Source organism: Carassius auratus, unplaced genomic scaffold, assembly GCF_003368295.1.
Source record: "Carassius auratus strain Wakin unplaced genomic scaffold, ASM336829v1 scaf_tig00045535, whole genome shotgun sequence".
In the NCBI taxonomy this organism is placed as follows: Eukaryota; Metazoa; Chordata; class Actinopteri; order Cypriniformes; family Cyprinidae; genus Carassius; species Carassius auratus.
In genome coordinates this window covers 15,001-37,500 of record NW_020526910.1, presented here as the reverse complement: position 1 = coordinate 37,500, position 22,500 = coordinate 15,001, and the positions used below count along the sequence as shown (strand labels likewise).

The 22,500-nt window shown below is 41.7% G+C and overlaps 1 protein-coding gene across 1 annotated transcript in view; it reads left to right on the top strand.

Annotated features, from left to right (window-relative positions):
- LOC113087933 (neurexin-2-like) overlaps positions 1–22,500 on the top strand; it is a 54,738-nt gene that overhangs the window by 28,709 nt on the left and 3,529 nt on the right. The window contains exons 6-12 of the mRNA XM_026255666.1: positions 40–243; positions 4,781–4,807; positions 8,515–8,634; positions 9,400–9,781; positions 12,339–12,529; positions 17,300–17,473; positions 21,895–22,014. Of these exons, the coding sequence (XP_026111451.1) occupies positions 40–243; positions 4,781–4,807; positions 8,515–8,634; positions 9,400–9,781; positions 12,339–12,529; positions 17,300–17,473; positions 21,895–22,014 (1,218 nt within the window). The remainder of the gene's footprint in view (positions 1–39; positions 244–4,780; positions 4,808–8,514; positions 8,635–9,399; positions 9,782–12,338; positions 12,530–17,299; positions 17,474–21,894; positions 22,015–22,500) is intronic.

Here is a 22,500-nt window from a genome sequence, read left to right as displayed (position 1 = left end):
TCTGTGTGTGTGTGTGTGTGTGTGTGTGTGTGTGTGCAGAGGCGACGGTGTTGAGCTATGATGGCAGCATGTATCTGAAGATCCTGATTCCCAGCACGCTGCACACAGAGGCTGAGGATGTGTCTCTGCGCTTCATGTCCCAGCGAGCGTACGGTCTGCTCATGGCCACCACCTCCAAAGAGTCAGCTGACACACTGCGGCTGGAGCTGGACGGAGGACGGGTCAAACTCACGGTCAACCTCGGTAACTACCCGTCTGTCTCTGTCTGACCTCTCCTCCCTGAACCATCTCTGTCAGATCTCTCCCTGTGTTACCCTCCGTCACTGACCCACCCGGCCTGTAGGTCACACGGTCCGCCAGCAGAGGGCGCTGCAGGCCTGTACACCACTGTCAGTGGAACCACTAACAACCCTTAAAACAAGAGACATTTACTTGGGAAGCAGGACTTTGTAAGATATACAACTTATACTCGTTCTATTTCTCATTTTTATAGACATTTTGATTATTTTATATAATAATAATAATAATAATAATAATTAATAAATTTAACTTAAAAATGTAAATGTACATGTAAATTAATTGTAATGAATAAATTAATGTCTGAATATCTTTTTCTAGTCATTCAAACAGAGTAAAAGTAGAACTGATTTGTTGACTGATGTTCATGTCCAGTCTTCAGCGTGTCTCTGCTTTGAAGGAGCTTCAGTGTGATCTGATTCAGGGTCAGTTTAGAGGAGGTGTGGTCTGTGTGACGGTGAGGGAGACACAGGGCAGCGGTGCATCCTGGGAAAGACTGTGGTGGGAGAGAAATCATCCCTCTGTCTCTCTATCTGTCCTCGGCTGGAGGTTTCCCTTCAATGGTGTGTGTGTCTGCGGCCTGAGCACACAGCCTGAGACCGGCTCCTCATCAGATATACAGGCCTGCACTGAACAGCTGTCAGGCTCAGCCTCAGATGATACTGCCCATCCATACACCTCAGGTGATGCGTCTCTGTCAGTCACACATCAACTAAATATTTCCTGACGCATTTATTCAAGTCGCTTAGAAACGCCATTCATTTATTCACTCTAGTAAAGTGATAGTTCACCCAAAAATGAAAATTAGGTACGCTGAAGCAGCTCTGAGCGGATGATGTATGAAGTCAGCAAAATATTTCATTTCAGTTAATGTTATGAAAATGGTTGTAGTGTCAGATTCAGTTTAACGATGCTGACAGATACAGTAATACCTGATAACACTACAGATAAATAATTAAAATGTATTATTATTATTATTACAGACACTATTATTATTATTATCACAGAGCACTATTACAGACATCTGAACCGTTCCATTCATGTGTGACTGACAGATATCATCACATTCATTTATTAGTTTATAATCCAAACAGCTGGACACTGTGCAGTTTATTCAGCTGAATCTGAGGTCTGGGTATTGTCTAAACTCCTGATTCTCTTGAGGAGGAGTCTGTGAGAGGTCTGAGTGATGACCAGAGACGGTCTCTAGCTGTCTGCAGCACTGTTCTGTAGCGGTTGACACACTGAGATGCTCCTCAGCCAGAGGAACACACACACACTCTCTCACACTCACTCTCTCACGCACACACTCTCACGCACACGCTCTCTCACACTCGCTCTCTCACACACGCTCTCTCACTCTCTCATGCACATGCTCTCACTCTTTCTCACACACACTCACACTCTCTCACACGCTCTCACTCTCACACGCACACTCTCTCTCGCACACACTCTCACTCTCTCACGCTCTCTCACTCTCACACACACTCTCTCACTGTCTCACGCACATGCTCTCTCACGCACACGCTCTCACTCTCTCACACACACTCATGCTCTCACACACACTCACTCTCTCATGCACACACTCTCTCACGCACTCTCAAATACACTCTCACACACACTCACTTTATCTCCTTCTCACACACAAACTCACTCTCTCACGCACACGCTCTCATGCACACACTCTCACATGCACATGCTCTCTCTCACACGCTCTCTCACACACTCACACACACTCACTCTCTCAGACGCACATGCCCTCTCACACACTCTCACATACACTCACTCTCTCACACGCACATGCCCTCTCACACACTCTCACACACACTCACTCTCTCACACGCACATGCGCTCACACACTCTCTAATGCACACGCTCTTTCTCACACTCTCTCACACACACAATCTCACTCTCTCACACACAGGCTCTCACACACACTCACGCTCTCACACACACTCTCACACGCTCTCACTCTCACACACACGCTCACTCTCTCACGCACATGCTCTCACGCACACGCTCTTACTCTCACACGCACACGCTCTCTCTCACACACTCTCACGCACACACTCTCACTCCCTCTGCACACTCTCTCACTCTCACACGCTCACTCACACTCTCTCACACACACACACACACACACACACACACACTCGCTCTCTCACACGCACATGCCCTCTCACACGCTCTCACACACGCACACGCGCTCACACACTCTCTAATGCACACGCTCTTTCTCACACTCTCTCACACACACGCTCTCACTCTCTCACACACACTCACGCTCTCACACACACTCTCACACGCTCTCACTCTCACACACACGCTCACTCTCTCACGCACATGCTCTCACGCACACGCTCTTACTCTCACACGCACACGCTCTCTCTCACACACTCTCACGCACACACTCTCACTCCCTCTGCACACTCTCTCACTCTCACACGCTCACTCACACTCTCTCACACACACACACACACACACACTCGCTCTCTCACACGCACATGCCCTCTCACACGCTCTCACACACGCACACGCGCTCACACACTCTCTAATGCACACGCTCTTTCTCACACTCTCTCACACACACGCTCTCACTCTCTCACACACAGGCTCTCACACACACTCACGCTCTCACACACACTTTCACAAACTTACTCTCTCACGCACACACTCTCTCACACACACTCTCACACTCACACACACAATCACTCTCTCACTCTCACACGCTCACTCACACTCTCACACACACACACTCACTCTTTCACACTCGCTCTATCACACTTGTTTTCTCACGTACACACTCTCACTCCCACACGCTCACTCACACTCTCTCACACACACACACACACTCGCTCTCTCACACTCGCTCTATCACACTTGTTTTCTCACGTACATGCTCTCACTCTCTCATGCACACGGTCTCACTCTCACATGCAAACGCATGCTCTCTCACACACACTCTCATGCACACGCTCTCACATGCACACGCTCTCTCTCACACTCTCTTACGCACACGCTCTCACTCTCACACGCATACACTCTCTCACACACTCTCACGCACAAACTCTCACTCTCACACGCACACACTCTCTCACACTCACACACACACACTCCCGCACACACTCACATGCACACACAAATTCTCTCACACACACACTCTCGCACACACTCACACGCTCTCACTATCAATGCTCTCTCACACTCACTCTCACACGCACCCTCTCTCTCACACACACACACACACACACACACACTCTCTCTCACACACACACACTCTCTCTCTCACTCACACGCTCACACTCTTACACATACTCTCACTCTCTCACGCACACGCTCTCACTCTCTCACTCACACTCATATTCTCACTCTCTCTCACTCACACACTCTCACTCTGTCACACTCACTCACACTCAGCAGATGTGTTGGATGGCTGAGGAGTGCAGTGAACCCCTTCCCTCAGTCCACAGCCGCAGCGCTTCACGCTCCTCATCCTCTCATTGATCTGAGGAGAAACATCACCGTAGTGAACCGGACTTCATCACGACTGCTGACCAGAGACATCATTTAACTGACAGTGTAAACATGTAAATGATGATATTCAGAGATCAGCGAGACAGTTGTTGACCATATTTGATTGCTCTTCACAATGAGCTTCCATTAGCTGACATGAACTGACAATACTTCTAAAGCACAATTTAATGTTCATTTAAATATTTAATACAGGAGTAATATTAAAAGTTGTATATGTAAATATTATTGAGCTTTTAAAGAAGTATATAAAATAATAGTCAGAAAAATATTTTGTGAAATTGAAGATCTTATTGAACTTTTACATAAAATATATAAACAAAAAAATTAACAGTGAAAGTAAAGCTTCTGGAAACAAACGCTCCTCAAAAGATCCTGAGGATCAGATTTGAGACTCTAAAACATGATCGATGGAGAATCAAGTAAAGCTGAGCTGCTTCAGTCCAGGAAGAGTTCATCTGGAGATATTACTGACCTTATTCTGACCTTTACTTGATCACTATCAGGAGAGATCTGACATGAGCTGAAGCTGGACGCTTGTACAGTTACACTAAAAGATCTCTGACTGGATAAAACACTCAATCAGAGACAGAAGACATGAGCAGATTGAGTGTGAAACAGGTTTAACAGCGAATCATATAGAGTAAGTTTGAATGTGAAGGTTATTGACTCGTGTTAGCTGATGTGTTATAGTTGTGAAGAGCAATCTCAGGCCGGTGTTTCTCACAGACGGTCTGATCCGGTTCAGACTGGTCTAGATGAGCGGAGCGGCTGTGGTTCTGCTGCTGACACGCGTGAGAAGGGAATGGGTGCCGCTGACTCACACGTGTCCCCGGATGGTGGCCCTGATGTTCAGATGTCTGCAGAATGAACTTTGAAGGATGTAAAATGTTTTCTGTCTCTCTGTCTTTCCTTTAATTTGATCTCACCATCTCACTCTCTCTCCCACCAGACTGTATCAGGATAGACTGTAACCTCAGTAAGTGTGCCAACTCGTTTATCATACACACACACACACACACACACACACACGCACACATGCTCACACACACTCGTGCACACACACAGACACACATACACACACACACACACACACACACACACAGGTGTTAAATGAGTGTTATTTCATGCTGTGTTTTGACCCTGAAGGTAAGTGTGTTGTTGTGACTGGAGGAGATTTCTGAGCGTGTGTTTATGAATGAGCACACACACACACACATTGCGACGTGAATCTCTAATAACTGCAGAATGGATTTGATGTTCTAATCCGTTTCAGAAAGAGACTTTTATCTGCATTCATCTCAGTCTCACAATAAAATCAACATGACAAAGCTTTTCATCTTTCATCCTGGAAATTCATTTTATTTTCAAACCTCAAATCATTCCCCATTTAATATCAATTCAGACTTTTTATTGTCAGTCAAGATGAGTGACTGGATAATGGGTTATCTGTTTGTTTGTTTGAAATTATTATTATTATCATTATGTATTGATTAGTATTTTTTAGCATTATTTATGATTCATCAATATTAATATATTATTTATTGATTAGTATTATTATTGATCAATATTTATTGATCATCAATATTTGATTATTATGATCAGTTTTTATAGTTTTAGTATATTTTATCATCAGTATGTATGATATGTTGTTGTTAGATGACAGATTTAGAGGAGTATAGTAAACACGAGGCTGTTGATTCAGGAGAGCGTGCAGCGCTTCATTACCGAGCTGCACGTGTCTCTGTAATTAAGCGTGAGCTGCACTTCACATGTGATGCTGTGTGTGCCGTGTGAAAGCGTCACACTGATGTGGCGTGTGCTGTCGGCTCCTGAGTTTCCTCCCGTTAGTCTGTCTGACCTGTGTGTGACCTCAGGTGCCACTGTGAATTAGACACAGCCAATTACCCAGAATGCCCTGTCAGGCCGCAGGAGCGCTGGCGTGTGATTGGAGGAGACGGGGGGCTCTCGTCTCCTTCTACAGGTGTACATGCAGGGCTGGTCGTGGTATCCAAACACACACTATTACAAACAATCATGTAAAGCCCAAAGTGCACGACAGATAGAATCACAGACTGAAGGATCAGAGAGACTCCCAGAGTCTCTGTTCTGCGTCCCCTCCAGCGTCTGCTAAGATCTCATCATCAATCATTGAAATGGCATGAAAACAAGTCTTAAATATGCAGCAGGTCACAATAATGCCTGCGATTCTCAGAACCAATCTTTATAGGTTTATTTCTGATTCAGTTTTAGTAATTTAGTAATAATAATGTCAACTTGTTTCATTTAGGGAGCTAATTACAGTTACTTTGAGTGATTTTGCTCTTTCTATTAAAGTCTTAGTAATCTTATATTCTAAACTTAAAACTATTTATTAAATTTAGGCAACAGTGCTATTTTTGTTATTATGTGTAAGTGTATGATCTAATATTTATATTTTCTTTACTTTCAGCTTTATCTCAGTTACTGAAAATGATTTAGTTTTAGGTTTAGGTTCTTGAACAATCACAGCAGATGCTTTATGTTGAATCCAGCAGCAGCTCTCAGTTGTGTTTGAGTTGGTTAATGGTTATTAAAATCCTGATTTAACTTCTCCTCCACTGCTGTAATATAAACCATCGTCAGCATTCGTCACATCTCTCTGTAGATCAGTGAATGACGGAGGGAGATCAGTAACTCACGCACATCCAGGTCAAATGAAGATGCTTGAATGATCATTTTCTGACAGATCTGTCTGACAACTTCAGTGAACATCATCATGACGACGAGTCCACATGTTTGTGTGTGTGCTTGTGCAGATATCTCCTCAGTGTATGAGTGTGTGTGTGTGTGTGTGTGTGTGTGTGCTTGTGCAGATATCTCCTCAGTGTATGAGTGTGTGTGTGTGTGTGTGTGTGTGTGTGTGTGCGCTTGTGCTCGTGTGTGCTTGTGCGCGTGTGCAGATATCTCCTCAGTGTATGAGTGTATGAGTGTGAGTGTGTGTGTGTGTGTGTGTGTCTCTCTAAGTGTGTGTGTGTTAAGTCATTTCACATCACCTTTATTACTATAGGGCTTTATACAATACATGTGTCAAAGCAGCTTTACAGAGTCAAACAGGAAAATAGTTAGTCAATAATGCAAGAAGGCAATAACAGAGTCATTTCTGCAGCTCAAATCAGTTTATTGATGATTCAGTGATGTCATCATCCAGTTCAGCTCTCTTCAGCTTCAACTGAATGGTTTCGCACCTCAGTATTTGACAAAACTCTTATTGCACTATAGTCCTCCATGTTCTCAAAACTCAGGCAATTTGATAATACCTAGAATATCAAAATCAACAGTGGGCGGCAGATCGTGGTTCTGGTTTTCCTAATTAATGCAGAACAATCCTTTAACCCATATTTGGATATTAAAAGCACATTAGTATGTTATGTGTATGCCAGGTTAAAGAGATGGGTCTTTAATCTAGATTTAAACTGCAAGAGTGTGTCTGCCTCCCGAACAATGTTAGGTAGGTTATTCCAGAGTTTAGGCGCCAAATAGGAAAAGGATCTGGCGCCCGCAGTTGATTTTGATATTCTAGGTATTATCAAATTGCCTGAGTTTTGAGAACGTAGCGTACGTAGAGGAGTATAATGTAAAAGGAGCTCATTCAAATACTGAGGTGCTAAACCATTCAGGGCTTTATAAGCAATAAGCAATATTTTAAAATCTATACGATGTTTGATAGGGAGCCAGTGCAGTGTGGACAGGACCGGGCTAATATGGTCATACTTCCTGGTTCTAGTAAGAACTCTTGCTGCTGCATTTTGGACTAGCTGTAGTTTGTTTACCAAGCGTGCAGAACAACCACCCAATAAAGCATTACAATAGTCTAACCTTGAAGTCATAAATGCATGGATTAACATTTCTGCATTTGACATTGAGAGCATAGGCCATAATTTAGATATATTTTTGAGATGGAAAAATGCAGTTTTACAAATGCTAGAAACGTGGCTTTCTAAGGAAAGATTGCGATCAAATAGCACACCTAGGTTCCTAACTGATGACGAAGAATTGACAGAGCAACCATCAAGTCTTAGACAGTGTTCTAGGTTATTACAAGTAGAGTTTTTAGGTCCTATAATTAACACCTCTGTTTTTTCTGAATTTAGCAATAAGAAGTGATGATATCTCCCAAGGGTAACATATAAAGCGTGAAGAGTAGCAGCCCTAGTACTGAGCCTTGAGGTACTCCATACTGCACTTGTGATCGATATGATACATCTTCAGTCACTGCTGCAAACTGATGATGGTCAGATAAGTACGATTTGAACCATGACAATGCAATTCCACTAATGCTAACATAAATTCGTCTACTCAAGAGAATGTTGTGGTCAATAGTGTTAAATGCAGTGCTAAGATCCAGTAGCACTAATAGAGAAATAGAACCAGGATAAGCAATCTCTCATTCTGTAACGGTGTGTAAGAGAGAAAGTGTGTGTGTGTGTGTGTGTGAAAGACAGAGAGAGAGAGAGAGCATGTGTGTGTGTGTGTGTGTGTGTGAGAGAGAGAGAGAGAGCATGTGTGTGGGTGTGTGTGTGTGTGAGAGAGAGCATGTGTGTGTGTGTGTGTGTGTGTGAGAGAGAGAGCATGTGTGTGTGTGTGTGTGTGAGAGAGAGAGAGAGCATGTGTGTGTGTGTATCTGACCACTCTCTCCTGCTGCAGGTAAAGGTCCAGAGATCCTGATGGCGGGTCAGAAACTCAATGATAACGAGTGGCACTCAGTTAAAGTGACCCGGCGCGGGAGGAACCTGCAGCTGTCCGTGGACAACGTTACTGTGGAAGGTAGAAATACCATTCATGCTTCACTGACAGAGAAATATTACTCATGAGCTCAAGTGGGAGGAAGATGAAACTCTGACTGTGCAGTTTAATAGCAAACAATCGCCGATTAAAGCCTGAAACCCCACCCACCACATACATGTCAGCCAATCAGAGTGCAGTGATTACTGACAGACACAGAGCATTTCTGAGTACTTGCTACTGTAGTTTGATCATCTTCTTTCAGTCTAGCGGAAAGAAAACATTCAAAATATACATTTAAGTGTTAATTTTGTTACATTTAATGTGTTTGTGTTTGCAGATTTCCATTACAATCCATATTTGTTCAAGTTTATTTCTCTTCAGCAGCACTTACAGCTATCATATATATATATATATATTTTGAAGGTTTTTACTGAGGGGTTTGTTCATATTTTTCACTAACCTGGGTTTATTCAACATTTCATTCCTAAAAACATGTTGAAATATGTTCTGTCTGTTTGCAGTATTTATGGAGTGATACAAAGAGAGATCTAGAATCCCCTCTGGAAGAACCTTTAGCTCTAATATGACGACAAACTCAGAAGAATTCAGAACCAGGCTTTAGATTTGTGTTCTGGAAATGTATGCAAATGAGTTCTTATTTAAGTAGACGAGGCATCATTTGCATACAGTATTTAAACCTAGCATTTCATGAACTGTGTGATATAAGACACCGGTGGTAATGTGCTGTGATGACACTGGGAAGCACAGTGGTGTGTGTCAGTGACTCTCGGACTGGCTCTGCAGGTCAGATGACCGGTGATCACACGCGTCTGGAGTTCCACAACATCGAGACGGGCATCATGACGGAGCGCAGGTTCATCTCCGTGGTGCCGTCTAACTTCATCGGGCACCTGCAGGGCCTGACGCTCAACGGCGTGCCGTATCTGGACCAGTGTAAGAACGGAGACATCTCGTACTGCGAGCTGAACGCCCGCTTCGGCATGCGCCACATCATCGCCGACCCCGTGACCTTCCGTAATAGAGGCAGTTACCTGGCGCTGGCCACGCTGCAGGCGTACGCCTCCATGCACCTGTTCTTCCAGTTCAAGACCACCAGCAGCGACGGCCTGCTGCTCTTCAACAGCGGCGACGGCAGCGACTTCATCGTGGTGGAGCTGGTCAAAGGGTCAGTCGCAGTGTGATTACAGGAGCGTCCAGCTCAGACAGGACACACATAGTCAGGACACACAGTAATAATAATAAAGAGAATACACAATACGTTATGAATAATAATAAAATACAGGTAGCACTGAAGTCAAGACTAAACTGAACCAGCACATCTCAGATACATCTGAGATCCACATTTACTGTCTGGGAAATGTCTGCTGTTTAATCAGAAATACAATTACAATATTAAGAGAGTTTCTAGAGCTGTTACCAGTCGCATGAAATCTGCACATGTGGCACGAAGTTTCATCTGCATTGGAAACCCTTACACTAATGTGTTATTGTTATTATTATTATTATTATTATTATTTTAATTACAGAAAATGTGATGGAAAAATAAAATGACACTTTTCAACATGACACTATAGGTGGCAACAAATCACTTCATGAGTGAGTCACTGAATCGTTTATTCAAATGATTCCTTCGAAGCAGATGATTCGTTCAGTAATGTGTTGCTCTTGTCATTGCATTGAATTAATTAAATTCCGACTTGGCAAAACAGTATTAAAAGTAATCGTGTTAGAAATAAGTTATTGATTGCATTTGAAGCAGGAAGTGTTACACCCAATCTCTGAGATGATGTTAGCAGATAAATCATAAAATGCATTTCCAGTTCAGTGTCAGCGCTGCGGTCCAGGTCCTCTCAGTCTGAGACCAGCACAACAAACTGAAGTCAGGTCTCAAGCGCTGCAACTCTTCAGTCATGTACAGCTCTCTTTTATTTCTACACTAGTGTTTTAGTACTTCAACTTATCTATAACATAAAACGGTAACACTTTAGAATAAGGATCCATTAGTTAATGTTAGTTAACTACTTTCGTTAACATGAACTAAGCAAGAACAATACTTCTACAGCATTTATAAGTCTTAGTTCATGTTAATTTCAACATTTACTAATGCATTATTTAAATCAAAAGTTGTGCTTGTTAACATTAGTTAATGCACTGTGAATTACCATGAACTAACAATGAATAACTGTATTTTCATTAACTAACATTAACAAAGATGAATAAATACAGTAATAAATGTATTATTCATTGTTTGTTCATGTTAATTAATACATTAACTAACATTAACTAATGGAACCTTATTCTAAAGTGTTACCCATAAAACAAAACAGAACGGTTTGCTTAATGGGTCATTCAAAAGTGTTTTTTAGGATTACTTAATTAATATTTTGAATCAACTTTTTTATGTTGACTTTAGTCTGTATTTTTCTTTATATTTTTGTAGGTTTTATTTATTTGCATTTCAGTTTTAATGTTAGTATTACTTCAACCTAAATTTATCTTTAACATAAAACCATATATAAACCATTATAATGAACTGAATTGACTTTTATTTTTATACTTTGTTTTAATTTTAACTTTAGTTTTTGTTATGTGCTTTTGTAATTTTTATTACACATAAAAAATAGTATTTTCTTTGGGTATCATTTATTTTGATTTCAGTTTTGTGTTTCAGTTAAGTGCTTTAACTTCAGTTTCTTAATGAAAGGCTTTAGCATCATCATGTTTGACTGCAGCTGAACCTGGAGCATGATGAATGCACAGATCTGAAATAAGACGTACAGAAGACGAGTGAGAACTGACTCATTTCACACAGAAGAAGTGTGTGTGTGTGTGTGTGTGTGTGTGTGTGTGTGAGTGTGTGTGTGTGTGTGTGTGTGTGAGGATGACGGTGCTCTTCGTAGTGTGTAAAGTGCTTCAGCGCAGTCATTATTCACACTCTTATGACCAGTCAAAGCTCATTTTTCACAGTTTTTATCTGTGATGAACACAATGAATGCAGTGTTTTATAATCAATATTTGAAGACAAATGACAGTAAATGTAGAGAAAACACGCTCGCAGAAGTCACACACTCATTTGTGGTGTGAATATAAAACCTGAACTCTGATGATCTCTCAAGCAGACATCAGAAGCGCATGTGTGTGTGTGTGTGTGTGTGTGAGAGAGAGAGAGAGAGTGTGTGTGTGAGTGATAGGGAGAGAGAGTGTGTGTGTGAGTGTGTGTGTGTGTGAGTGTGTGTGTGTGTGTGTGTGCTGTATTCACAAACCTGCTCCAGTGCTCTTTTAGCAGAGATCCCGGCGGTCTGGTCATGTCATGACAGTCGATGTCTGGACTGTTTGAAACTGGTCTCTCTGTTTAATCAGTTCAGTTTCTTCATTATATAGTCTTTAAAACCAAGAACTCTCCTCCAGAGCTGAGCGTCTCACGTTCAGACTAAATAAAGTGTGTGTCTAGATTAAATACAACATAAAGCATACATTTAGACTGAGACTGAAGGAAGTGAACATTTAAATAAAGCGTGTGTTTAGACTAAATAAAGTAGTTGGTATGTTCTTGTTATTTTGATTATAAACTAAAAGCATATGCTTAGACTAACAGACTAAACAAATATGAAGGGTTTGATTTAATAAAAACTAAACTCATGCATTTGGACTAATGAAGAGTAAATAGATGTGAAGCTTGATAGCGGTGTGTATCAGAGTGATGTGACGGCTGTGTGTTTCAGCTTCGTGCACTATGTGTTTGACCTGGGGAACGGCCCGTCTCTGATGAAGGGAAACTCAGAGAAGCCGCTCAACGACAATCAGTGGCACAACGTGGTGGTCTCACGCGACACTAACAACGTGCACACGCTGAAGATCGACTCTCGCACCGTGACGCAGCACTCTAACGGAGCCAGGAACCTGGACCTCAAAGGTACCGAGCTCACCAGCTTCACACACACACACACACACACACATTTCTCTGACCCCTGGTAGAGATTTCTCTCTTCATACTCAACACGAGTATGAACTGTGTTACATTACTGTTGCTTATCTTTTTCTCATCCAGACCGGGCTAAGTTTTCTCTTTCCAGCAATAAAAAATAAAAATAAGATTCGTTCATTTATTAAAAAGAGAAAAAGTGATTTTTGTTCATTAGAATGGAGGGAGTGGATCATTGAAAGGTCAGCACCAAAGACCCTGGTTAATGAAATGATATGAAAGTTTAGAGAAAGTCCTGAGGAATGAGTCAGACGATCTGAATGAGTTATCTTCACAGCTGTTTCCAGGTTGAGCCAGATGTTGAGTTTTCTGTCTGTTCCTCACATGATTACTCCTCCATAATGAGTGAGTGATGTGAAGAGAGAAGGACGGGAACACTGAGAGAACCAATGGAAGGAGTGCAGATAACACACCTCTACTGGAATTAAATTAATTCAATAAAATAAAAAATTATCATAATACACATGTAGACTAATTAAGTTAAATGAGAAACCTTAACGTAAAATACATCTAGACAAATGAAATGAGTAGAATTATCTTATGATTCTAACCGTGGTTTGGTTTGTTGTTTAATCTGGCGATAGATTGTCAGAGTTAAATGTTTCAATGTTTTCATTAAACTGGGATCTCATTAAATCCAGATTCAGTGTTATTAATCATGTTTTATTAGTCCACAGCACACCCTGTGATTAGACTACACATTCATATCACTTATTTTTCTGTTGTCATGTAGTATTTAGGGAAATTTTCCTCATTTTTATGTGCTTTTGACATTTTTATTAGTTTCTCTTTTTTCAGCTGTAGTAGTTTTAGTACTCCAACTTAAACTGCCATTACAACACTTCTAATTTAATCTATGTTTTAGTCATTTTATTTGTTTTTGTCGTATTTATTTATTTCTATGGAGCCATTGACATTCAGGCTAAATCGTGTGCACAGTTTACTAATTCGTTCCCTCAATGTACTAAAACGTGCACACGATTACTATTGCGTTCCCTTGATTTATAAATCGTGTGCACAACTGATTAACTTTCCGTGCATGTCATGTGCGGGGCTCCGTATATCTCACGTAGTTGCCAAACATTTCCAGTTTTCACTGAGATGTAAGTGCTGTCGTATGGTATATGTGTTCATATCTGACTCCAGCTGTGTGTCAGTGAAGCGTGGCAGCGCTGGAGGAGAGCAGTGTTAAAGGGTTAATGACTGACGCTGTCTTGTGCTGTTATTCCTGATCATGATGCTCATTATCTGTCATTGCAGTGTTGGAGTTTTCTTCTACTCTTTCTGTGAGTCGTGTCTTATGTAAGGCTCCTTCAGGATCAGATTCAGCATCTGTAAGGAGTGTCTCTCCATCATGCATGTGAAGAGCTGCATATATTGTTCGTACAGTAGTGTATTAATGCATGTACAGAGAACAGTCATTCAGATCCTCATCTCTGATGCACACTCATGCACATTACACTGAGGAGAAGGACACTGGCTTTGGCTCAACTTCTCACTTCCTTTATCAGTTTGCAGAACTTTTGATCAGTGTAATGTGTCCTTCAGGAGTAAAAGCATTACTCTCCTTAAACTTACTAAGTGCAGACTTCAGCGCAGCAGTGTGTGTATTGAATGTGTGTGTGCCAGGAGCAGTGGAGGCGTGTGATTGGTCGATTAGTGCAGGGCACACGTCTTCAGGACTCTTAACTAACTGTGATGCTGGTGTGTGCACGACTCCTGCGCTCACACATCGACCGCGCGTTACTCTACAATCACCATCCATCAGCTCTGTGTGTGTGTGTGTGTGTGTGTGTGTGCGTGTGTGGGTGCGTGTGTGTGTATGTGTAAGAGGGAGAAAGTGTTTAAGTGAGTAAAAAAAAAATATATATATATATATATATATTAGGGGTGTAACGGTTCACAAAATTCGAAATGATACGATTCACTGGTGTCACAGTTCGGTTCGGTAGGGTTCGGTACGTTTTAGATACAGCAAAAATAAAAAAAAATTGTGCTTGGGGGGGCACCCAAAAATCTTGCTCGTGAAAAAATAATCACAATAGGCTACTAGTATTAATAACAAATAAAATATTTCTAAAAGCATGTAAATATACAAAAGCAATACAAAAGCAATATAGGCCTAGACCAAATTAGTCGAGAAAAAGGTGAATCTCTGTGCCAGTCTCCCTCTGGTGCCCCCCCTTCCCCACCTCCCAGTGGTCTGTTCGATTATGCCTCAATCAATGTCAAATTTGGCAGACACCGACCTCAGACATGGCCTGGAAAAGGCACCAAGTGGGAAAAAGAAAGAAGAAGAGACAGCGGGATGATGCTCGCGCGTAGCTTGCAGGTAAGACAATGTTTTAAATAAAAAATGTTAGTTTTAAAAGAACGGCGTTAGGTAACGACGTTCTTTTTCAGTAACGGGGTAATCTAACTAATTACTTTTCCCGTCGTTACAACGCCGTTAACGTTACTGAATGTTAAATGCGGTGCGTTACTATGCATTGATTTAATAAACTATGCAATCCGAACGAGTGAGGAGGTGGGTTAAAAACGAGATACGTCACCTGTACGGAACATCGCTTTGTACGGAACAACCATGTCTACAACCAAGTCTACGTTACTGAGTAAGCGAGCGCCTGACTGAGTAGCCTAACATAAACATATAAGCTCGTGGGTGTCAGGGGCGTTGCCTGTTACGTCGTTTGGGTTATTGGGCTACCTTGTTGAACGCATCTCATTATATTTCACAATTTTTTATTTATTTTCCGAATATAATTAATAATGCGTACCGCGTACCGAACCGAAAGCCTCGTACCGAACGGTTCAATACGAATACGCGTATCGTTACACCCCTAATATATATATATATATATATATATATATATATATATATATATATATATATATATATATATCTGTTGTGCTATTTAAATTGCTCAAAAGAGTATAGTCTTTTATTAATATTGTTTTCTTTATAAATCCACTAGGAATACACAGGAGAATCACACACACACACACACACACACACACACACACACACACAATGGGAAGACAAATACTGAACAGAAGAGGGAGTATGAATGATGAGTGACAGCTGCCAATCATTAGTAACCATAGAAACACACCAGGACTGATCAGAAACTACACAGAACTGAAGGAAGCAGAACTGGAACAACTAGAGCTAGAAATAACTCAAACTGAGACAGAAATGCATGAATCTACATATTTAGACATATATATTATATATATAAAAGAATGGCAAAACAACAAAATTACTAAAACTTCAGTTAAAATTAACTTAAAATAAAATAATGAAAACTATCAAAGAGATTTAAAATATTAACTGAAATAATATATATTTAAAAATAAACCTTTTCTGTTTTTTCTTTTTCTTCACTTCTGCTAGTTGCTAAGACATAATTTGTCTTTCAGTTAGTTTGACTTGATGTACTAAAATAACTCAAATTAAATTGAAAATGATTTAAAATGCAAAAAAAAAAAAAAGTAAAAGTAAAATGAATTCCAGATATAAATGAGAACTAATAACAATGTTTACTCTAATGTTAGTCTCAGTGTAAACGGATCGTGTGTTTGCTAACGCGTCTGATAGACACAGAGACAGTGCTTTTCTGTTTTTGGAGGTCGATGGCCCAGATTTTCTGCAGATAAGATGTGAGATCTGACGTTCTGAGAGTGAACAGACAGTGTGAATCATGCAGAAGACACACACACACACACACACACACTGTTAAACTGAGCTCTCTGTCTGAGGAGACACACAGAGAAACCCTCATTAAATGCTCTTTCATCCGTTTATTCCTGACACCTCGTGTGTGAATTATTGATAGATGTTTCTCATCGTTCAGCTCACACTGAACTAATAGATTACAAATGATGAAGAGCACAAGATACAGACTCATTGTGTTTGATACCAGGACTAGTTTAACACGATACACATTTTACTGACATTATCAACAACATTTAGCAACAAAACCTTATGTGAAGTGGTTGTTGTGTTTGAAACAAATGATACAGAGCTAACTGGAATTAGAAGATTAGACACCTTCAAGATCAGGATGAGTGTTTCTTCATCAGGTTTGTAGAAATGTAGCACTGCATCAGTGTCTCATCAGTGGATGCTCTGCAGTGAATGGGTGCCGTCAGAATGAGAGCCTGATAAAAACATCACAATAATCCACAGCACTCCAGTCCATCAGTGAACATCTGGAGAAGACAAAACCTGAAACACATCCAGCATTAAGATGATTTTAACTCAAACACATAGAGTCTATAATCCAGAAACACTTTTTCACTGGAGGATGTGTTATTATGGATTGTAGACTCTATGGATTGTATTTTATTGTGATTGTGTTAAAAAGTGGCATCACGTTGTCATCGCATCTGCTTGTTTTAATCTTGCACATGAGTGTGTTATATCTCAAAGGGCTTTAATATGAATATCATCTGACTCACATCTCTGAAAGATGCAGCAGAAGCTGTTAAATGAGTTTGAGAAGGTCTGATTCAGAACGGCTCCTGATAAAGTGAAGTACAATCTTCTATGATGCAGAAGAGTCATGATTCACGAGTTTCTCTCGTGTGATCCAGTCAGCGCTCTGGTGTTCATCAGTTTCAGCAGACTGTGAACAGATCTAGATCTTCAGGACAAGATGTGATAACTGAGATCTGATGAGGTGTCCTGTCGCCCCGCAGGAGAGCTGTATATCGGTGGAGTAGCGAGGAGCATGTACAGCAGTCTGCCGAAGCTGATCGCGTCCCGGGACGGTTACCAGGGCTGCCTGGCCTCCGTGGACCTGAACGGCCGACTGCCAGACCTGCTCGCAGACGCCCTCCACAGAGTCGGCCAGGTGGAGCGAGGATGTGACGGTCAGCACACGCACGCACACACACACACAGACACACACACACACACACACACAGACACACGCGCACACAGACACACACACACACACACACACACGCACACACACAGAGACACACGCACACAGACAGACACAGACACACACACACAGACTCACACACACGCACACACACACACACACACACACACACACAGAGACACACACACACACAGACTCACACACACGCACACTCACACACGCACACACACACAGACACACACACACGTGACACACATCAGCACTTGTACCTCAGCAGCTCTGTATGGAAGCTTGTTTCCACCACAGGATAAAGGATACAATTATAATGAAGTTAATTGTGATGTTTTCTCACAATTCTGACTTTTTCTTAATTTATACTTAACAAATCCCCCCCCCCCGCCCCCATTTCAGGAAATGTCTGAAAACATAGAATTATGAGATATAAACTTCCGATTGTGAGAAAGAGGAGAATTGTAACAAAAGTAGCTTTTTTTGTACAAAAACAAATAAACAAAAAAACAGCAAAAGAAGTGTGTGTGTGAGAGAGAGAGAGAGAGAGAGAGAGAGAGAGAGAGAGAGAGAGACTGTCATGAGCACAATTAAGCTGAACACGGAGCTGGAGATGAACCCGGAGCTGAACCTGAACCCGGAGCTGAACCTGAACCCGGAGCTGGAGATGAACCCGGAGCTGAACCTGAACCCGGAGCTGGAGCTGAACCCGGAGCTGGAGCTGAACCCGGATCTGAACCCAGAGTGATTACTGAATGCTTGGAGCACGGAGGGAAACTGTTGCCGCTCCACTCCGCTCACATAATCTGCACCTGGAAGGATATAATCATAAAGAAATCGATTTTAATTCCGTTTCCCTGTAGTTTGCGGTGTTGTCTGCCGCTTCAGTAGTTTGTTCAGCTGCTCTTAACCACAGCAGAAGACATTGAGTTTGAGAAGGTCAGCTCATTTTCTGCATTCAGTGTCTGAACTTGAACAAAACATCTTTGGATTGTTTCACTTCTTTAATATTTATACATTCAGGATTGTTGAATATATTGGTAAACATATTAGCATAAAGCATGCATAATAAATGCTTATATCTCCAGATCTATGACTGAAGGTTGGGTTTATGTCGGCGTTACGAACCGCTGACAGCAGCAACATACTGTAGAGTGTGAACCCTGTCCCAAACACGGCTTAAGAGCTGCACCTCTCTCGGCAGCCCGCAGGTCTCTTTCCAGCGTATGAATCATAGTGTCAGATTAGATCACTTAGCGTCCAGAAGGACTGAGAACATTCACTGACAAATGATCCATTCCATAATTTATGTAAGATGATCATGATAATCATAATAGGGAAAGTTAAAACCATTGTGTGGCTCAGATGTCTGATGTCTCTAAAGATCTCAGAACAGAACCAGCACTTTTGCTGAAGTCTCAAACTGATGATATTAGAGGAGCTAGAACATGTATGATCACGTTGGGTTAATGTGATCAGATTGTCTGGAGCTGGTAAGATCTGCTGAAGTTACTGAAGTGTTGAAGTCAGGAACAGACCGCATGTGTCGTGCTGAAACATCAGTCCAGACACAGATGGTGTTCTTCACATCTCGAAGGTTTGGGTCTAATATCTCAGTTATGTCAGAAATAATTGCCCTAAAATAGAATATTTTGGAATTTCCTGTGGTCTGGAGGAAATGGGAAGGCCATATTACTCTCTATATCACAACATGTACTATGATGACTATCAGAATATTTTAGGGTAAAATATATATGTAATATAAATATTACATGAGATGTTATTTTTTCTATTCATATAGGCCTACATAAAAATACAGTTTAGAATTTGTTTGTAATTTTCTTGCAATTAACATTAAATAGGCTAAAAACAAGCTAAATAATCTGCATGATTAATTGGAACAAACAGTGTGACCTTGCATTTGTGTATGCAGCACCCCATGGCCTTGACTTCAGCTCAGGAATGGATCTGTTATCTAGGCCTACTGTATTTGTGTATGAAGGTGTAACGGCCTTTAGATCTGCTCCTGCTGCGCAACAGATGCACAGCTCCGTTCAGCGACGCTTGACCTCACACATTCAAGAGAAACCAGAATGCGGTTTGAAGCTCAAAGTGGGCGGAGCCATCCAGCTGATCTTGGAAGCACATCACTCCCGAACATTAGAGAATGGGCAAACAGGCGGGAGCTGGTAGCAGAAACTACACCGATCTGACGTCAGGCTGATGATACACAGGGCTTTCACACTGAGAACTGATCACTGGATACTGTAGATCAGTCGTGGGCATCATCAGTATCATCTGTATCATCAGCTTTTGTTCATCTTAATGGCGTACTTATGATGCGGTTTCATGTTTTCCTTGGTCTTAGGAGTGTTTAAAGCTGTTTGTGCATACAGAACATCCCTAAAGTCGCAAAGATTAAACTCTCAAACCCAAAGATAGAATCATCCACGCCCTCCTCCTGTTTAAACACGCCCCCACATGTCTACATCACTGTGTGGGAAAATATACACGCAAAGAAAGAAGGCGTAACCTTTATTCTCTCTGTTGTCCCGCTGTCATGTCGTGGAGACGCGCGTGTTTCACTGTGAAAGAGAAACTTCTTTGTTTGGACACAACTAGAGATCAGTGATTGTATTTACAACACTGTTCCAGAGCCGTCCAACCCAAATATTCAGATGTGTGCAGCGCATTTTACAGAGGACTGTTTCCTGATCCTGGTGAGGGACGTAATATATCTGTCACACGCCAATCACAACACACTGGAGATCTGACCAATCAGAGCACACCTCGCTCTTCAGGACGATGAGCTTTGTTAAAATAGATGTGTTTCAGAAGACGGAGCATCGAGGAGAAACAATAATGTACAGTTTGTGGAACATTTCATTACACCAAATACACAAAATAATGTTCTTTTTAGCAACTTTGTAAATTAGCATATGTTGTACAGCTAAGTTACTAGAATGATGTATGACTTCTCTTCAAACAGCGTGGGCTACAATATTAGCTATGTTAAGCTGTTATTAAACTAGAGGAACTAATCTTCAACAGCAGATACAAATGTTCCATTAATATCTATTATCTTCAACATCCTTGAAGAATATAAAGAAAATACTGTTTAGGTTTGTTGTGATAAAAATATAAAAAAATCTCACAACACTTGTAATGTATTTCACAATATCAATTATGCATGAGTGTGCACAGGATTGAAAATATACAATAATGAATAAAACGTAGAGCTGATGTGTGAGGGATGTAGTGTTGATGCGTGTGTGTGTGTGTGTGTTAATCGCTGGCTTCATTGTGATGTTAATGTAATGCGGGATCATACTGTATCAGCGGCGCTGGATCTGTGTCTGTAATGTGCTGGTGTTGGTGGAATAGGCGTCTGTGATATTGTGTGTGTGATTTCCCCACGGACCCCGTCTCATTTCACTCCAGTGTCTCTGCAGAACAACATTATTAGGCCTCACATTCATCCTTCATCAGACGCTGCTCAGCGCTCGACACCGGCAGATATTAAACACAGGGAGCCGTCTGTGTCTCGTGGAGTTCACTTGGGTTTGTGTTCGGTCACAGACATGACGGAGAAGCGGAGGTGTGTTCAGAGGAGACTGGATGTGTCTTCAGCTCAAATCAATCCAGTTAATCAGAAGATAAAACCGCTGTCAGCAGAGATTACTGGAAACACTTGGGACTCATTGATCACATCATTTTACACTGTATTTGCCCTGTTTTGTAATTATTTTACATTTACTAGCAGTTTTAACGTAAATCATGTGCTGCTTTTTCAGGCACTGATCTAAGATACATAATTGAGGCAATAGTTGAGCTAAAGATGATATATATCTGTAGAAACACAACTCAAACACACCTGGACTGTTGAGAGACTGCACAACTTAAACACTGAAATGAAGTGAAAATTGATTTCATTAAACATAAAATAATGAATTACAGATATACTCACAATTAGTATTACTATTATTGTTTTAAACTTGAAGAGCCATGTTCAAACAGCTTACACACACACACACACACACACACACACACACGTTTACAGCTTGGTTCAAAAGTGGTTTTGGTCTATATAGCTAATTCTGCCCTTCATGACAATTGTGAGGGGGTGAATTATAAAAAAATCAGTTTAAATGATGTTAAGCCTTAAGGTTTTGCATAATTAAGGGCGTGGCCACTTGAGTGACAGGTGGATTGCCCCTGCTGTCACCACTGTTGAGCTCTGTGGGCGTGGTTTCAGTAACCAGCTTGTCAGAATGTCTGATCAGGAGTCTATGGGTGCCGTCACGTCCACTATGTTTTTATACAGTCTGTGGTTAGCTCTCATGGTGTAAACACACTGAACCACTCCGAGTGACCGTGTGTGTGTGTGTGTGTGTGCAGGACCCAGCACCACCTGTACGGAGGACTCGTGTCATCATCAGGGGGTGTGTCTGCAGCAGTGGGAGGGCTTCTCGTGCGACTGCACCATGACGTCATACGGGGGAACACACTGCAGCGATCGTGAGTACACACACACACACACACCACACACACACACCACACACACACACACCACACACACACACACACACACACCACACCACACACACACCACACGCACACACCACACACACACACACATATACAACACCACACACACACACCACACACACACACACACCACACGCACACAACACCACACACACGCACCCCCACACACACACACCACACGCACACACCACACACACACACACACACACACACACATATACAACACCACACACACACACCACACACACACACACACACACATATACAACACCACACACACACATATACAACACCACACACACACACACACCACACGCACACACCACACGCACACACCACACACACACAACACACGCACACACCACACACACACACCACACACACATACACCACACCACACACCACACACACATACACACACCACACACCACACACACACACCACACACACACACCA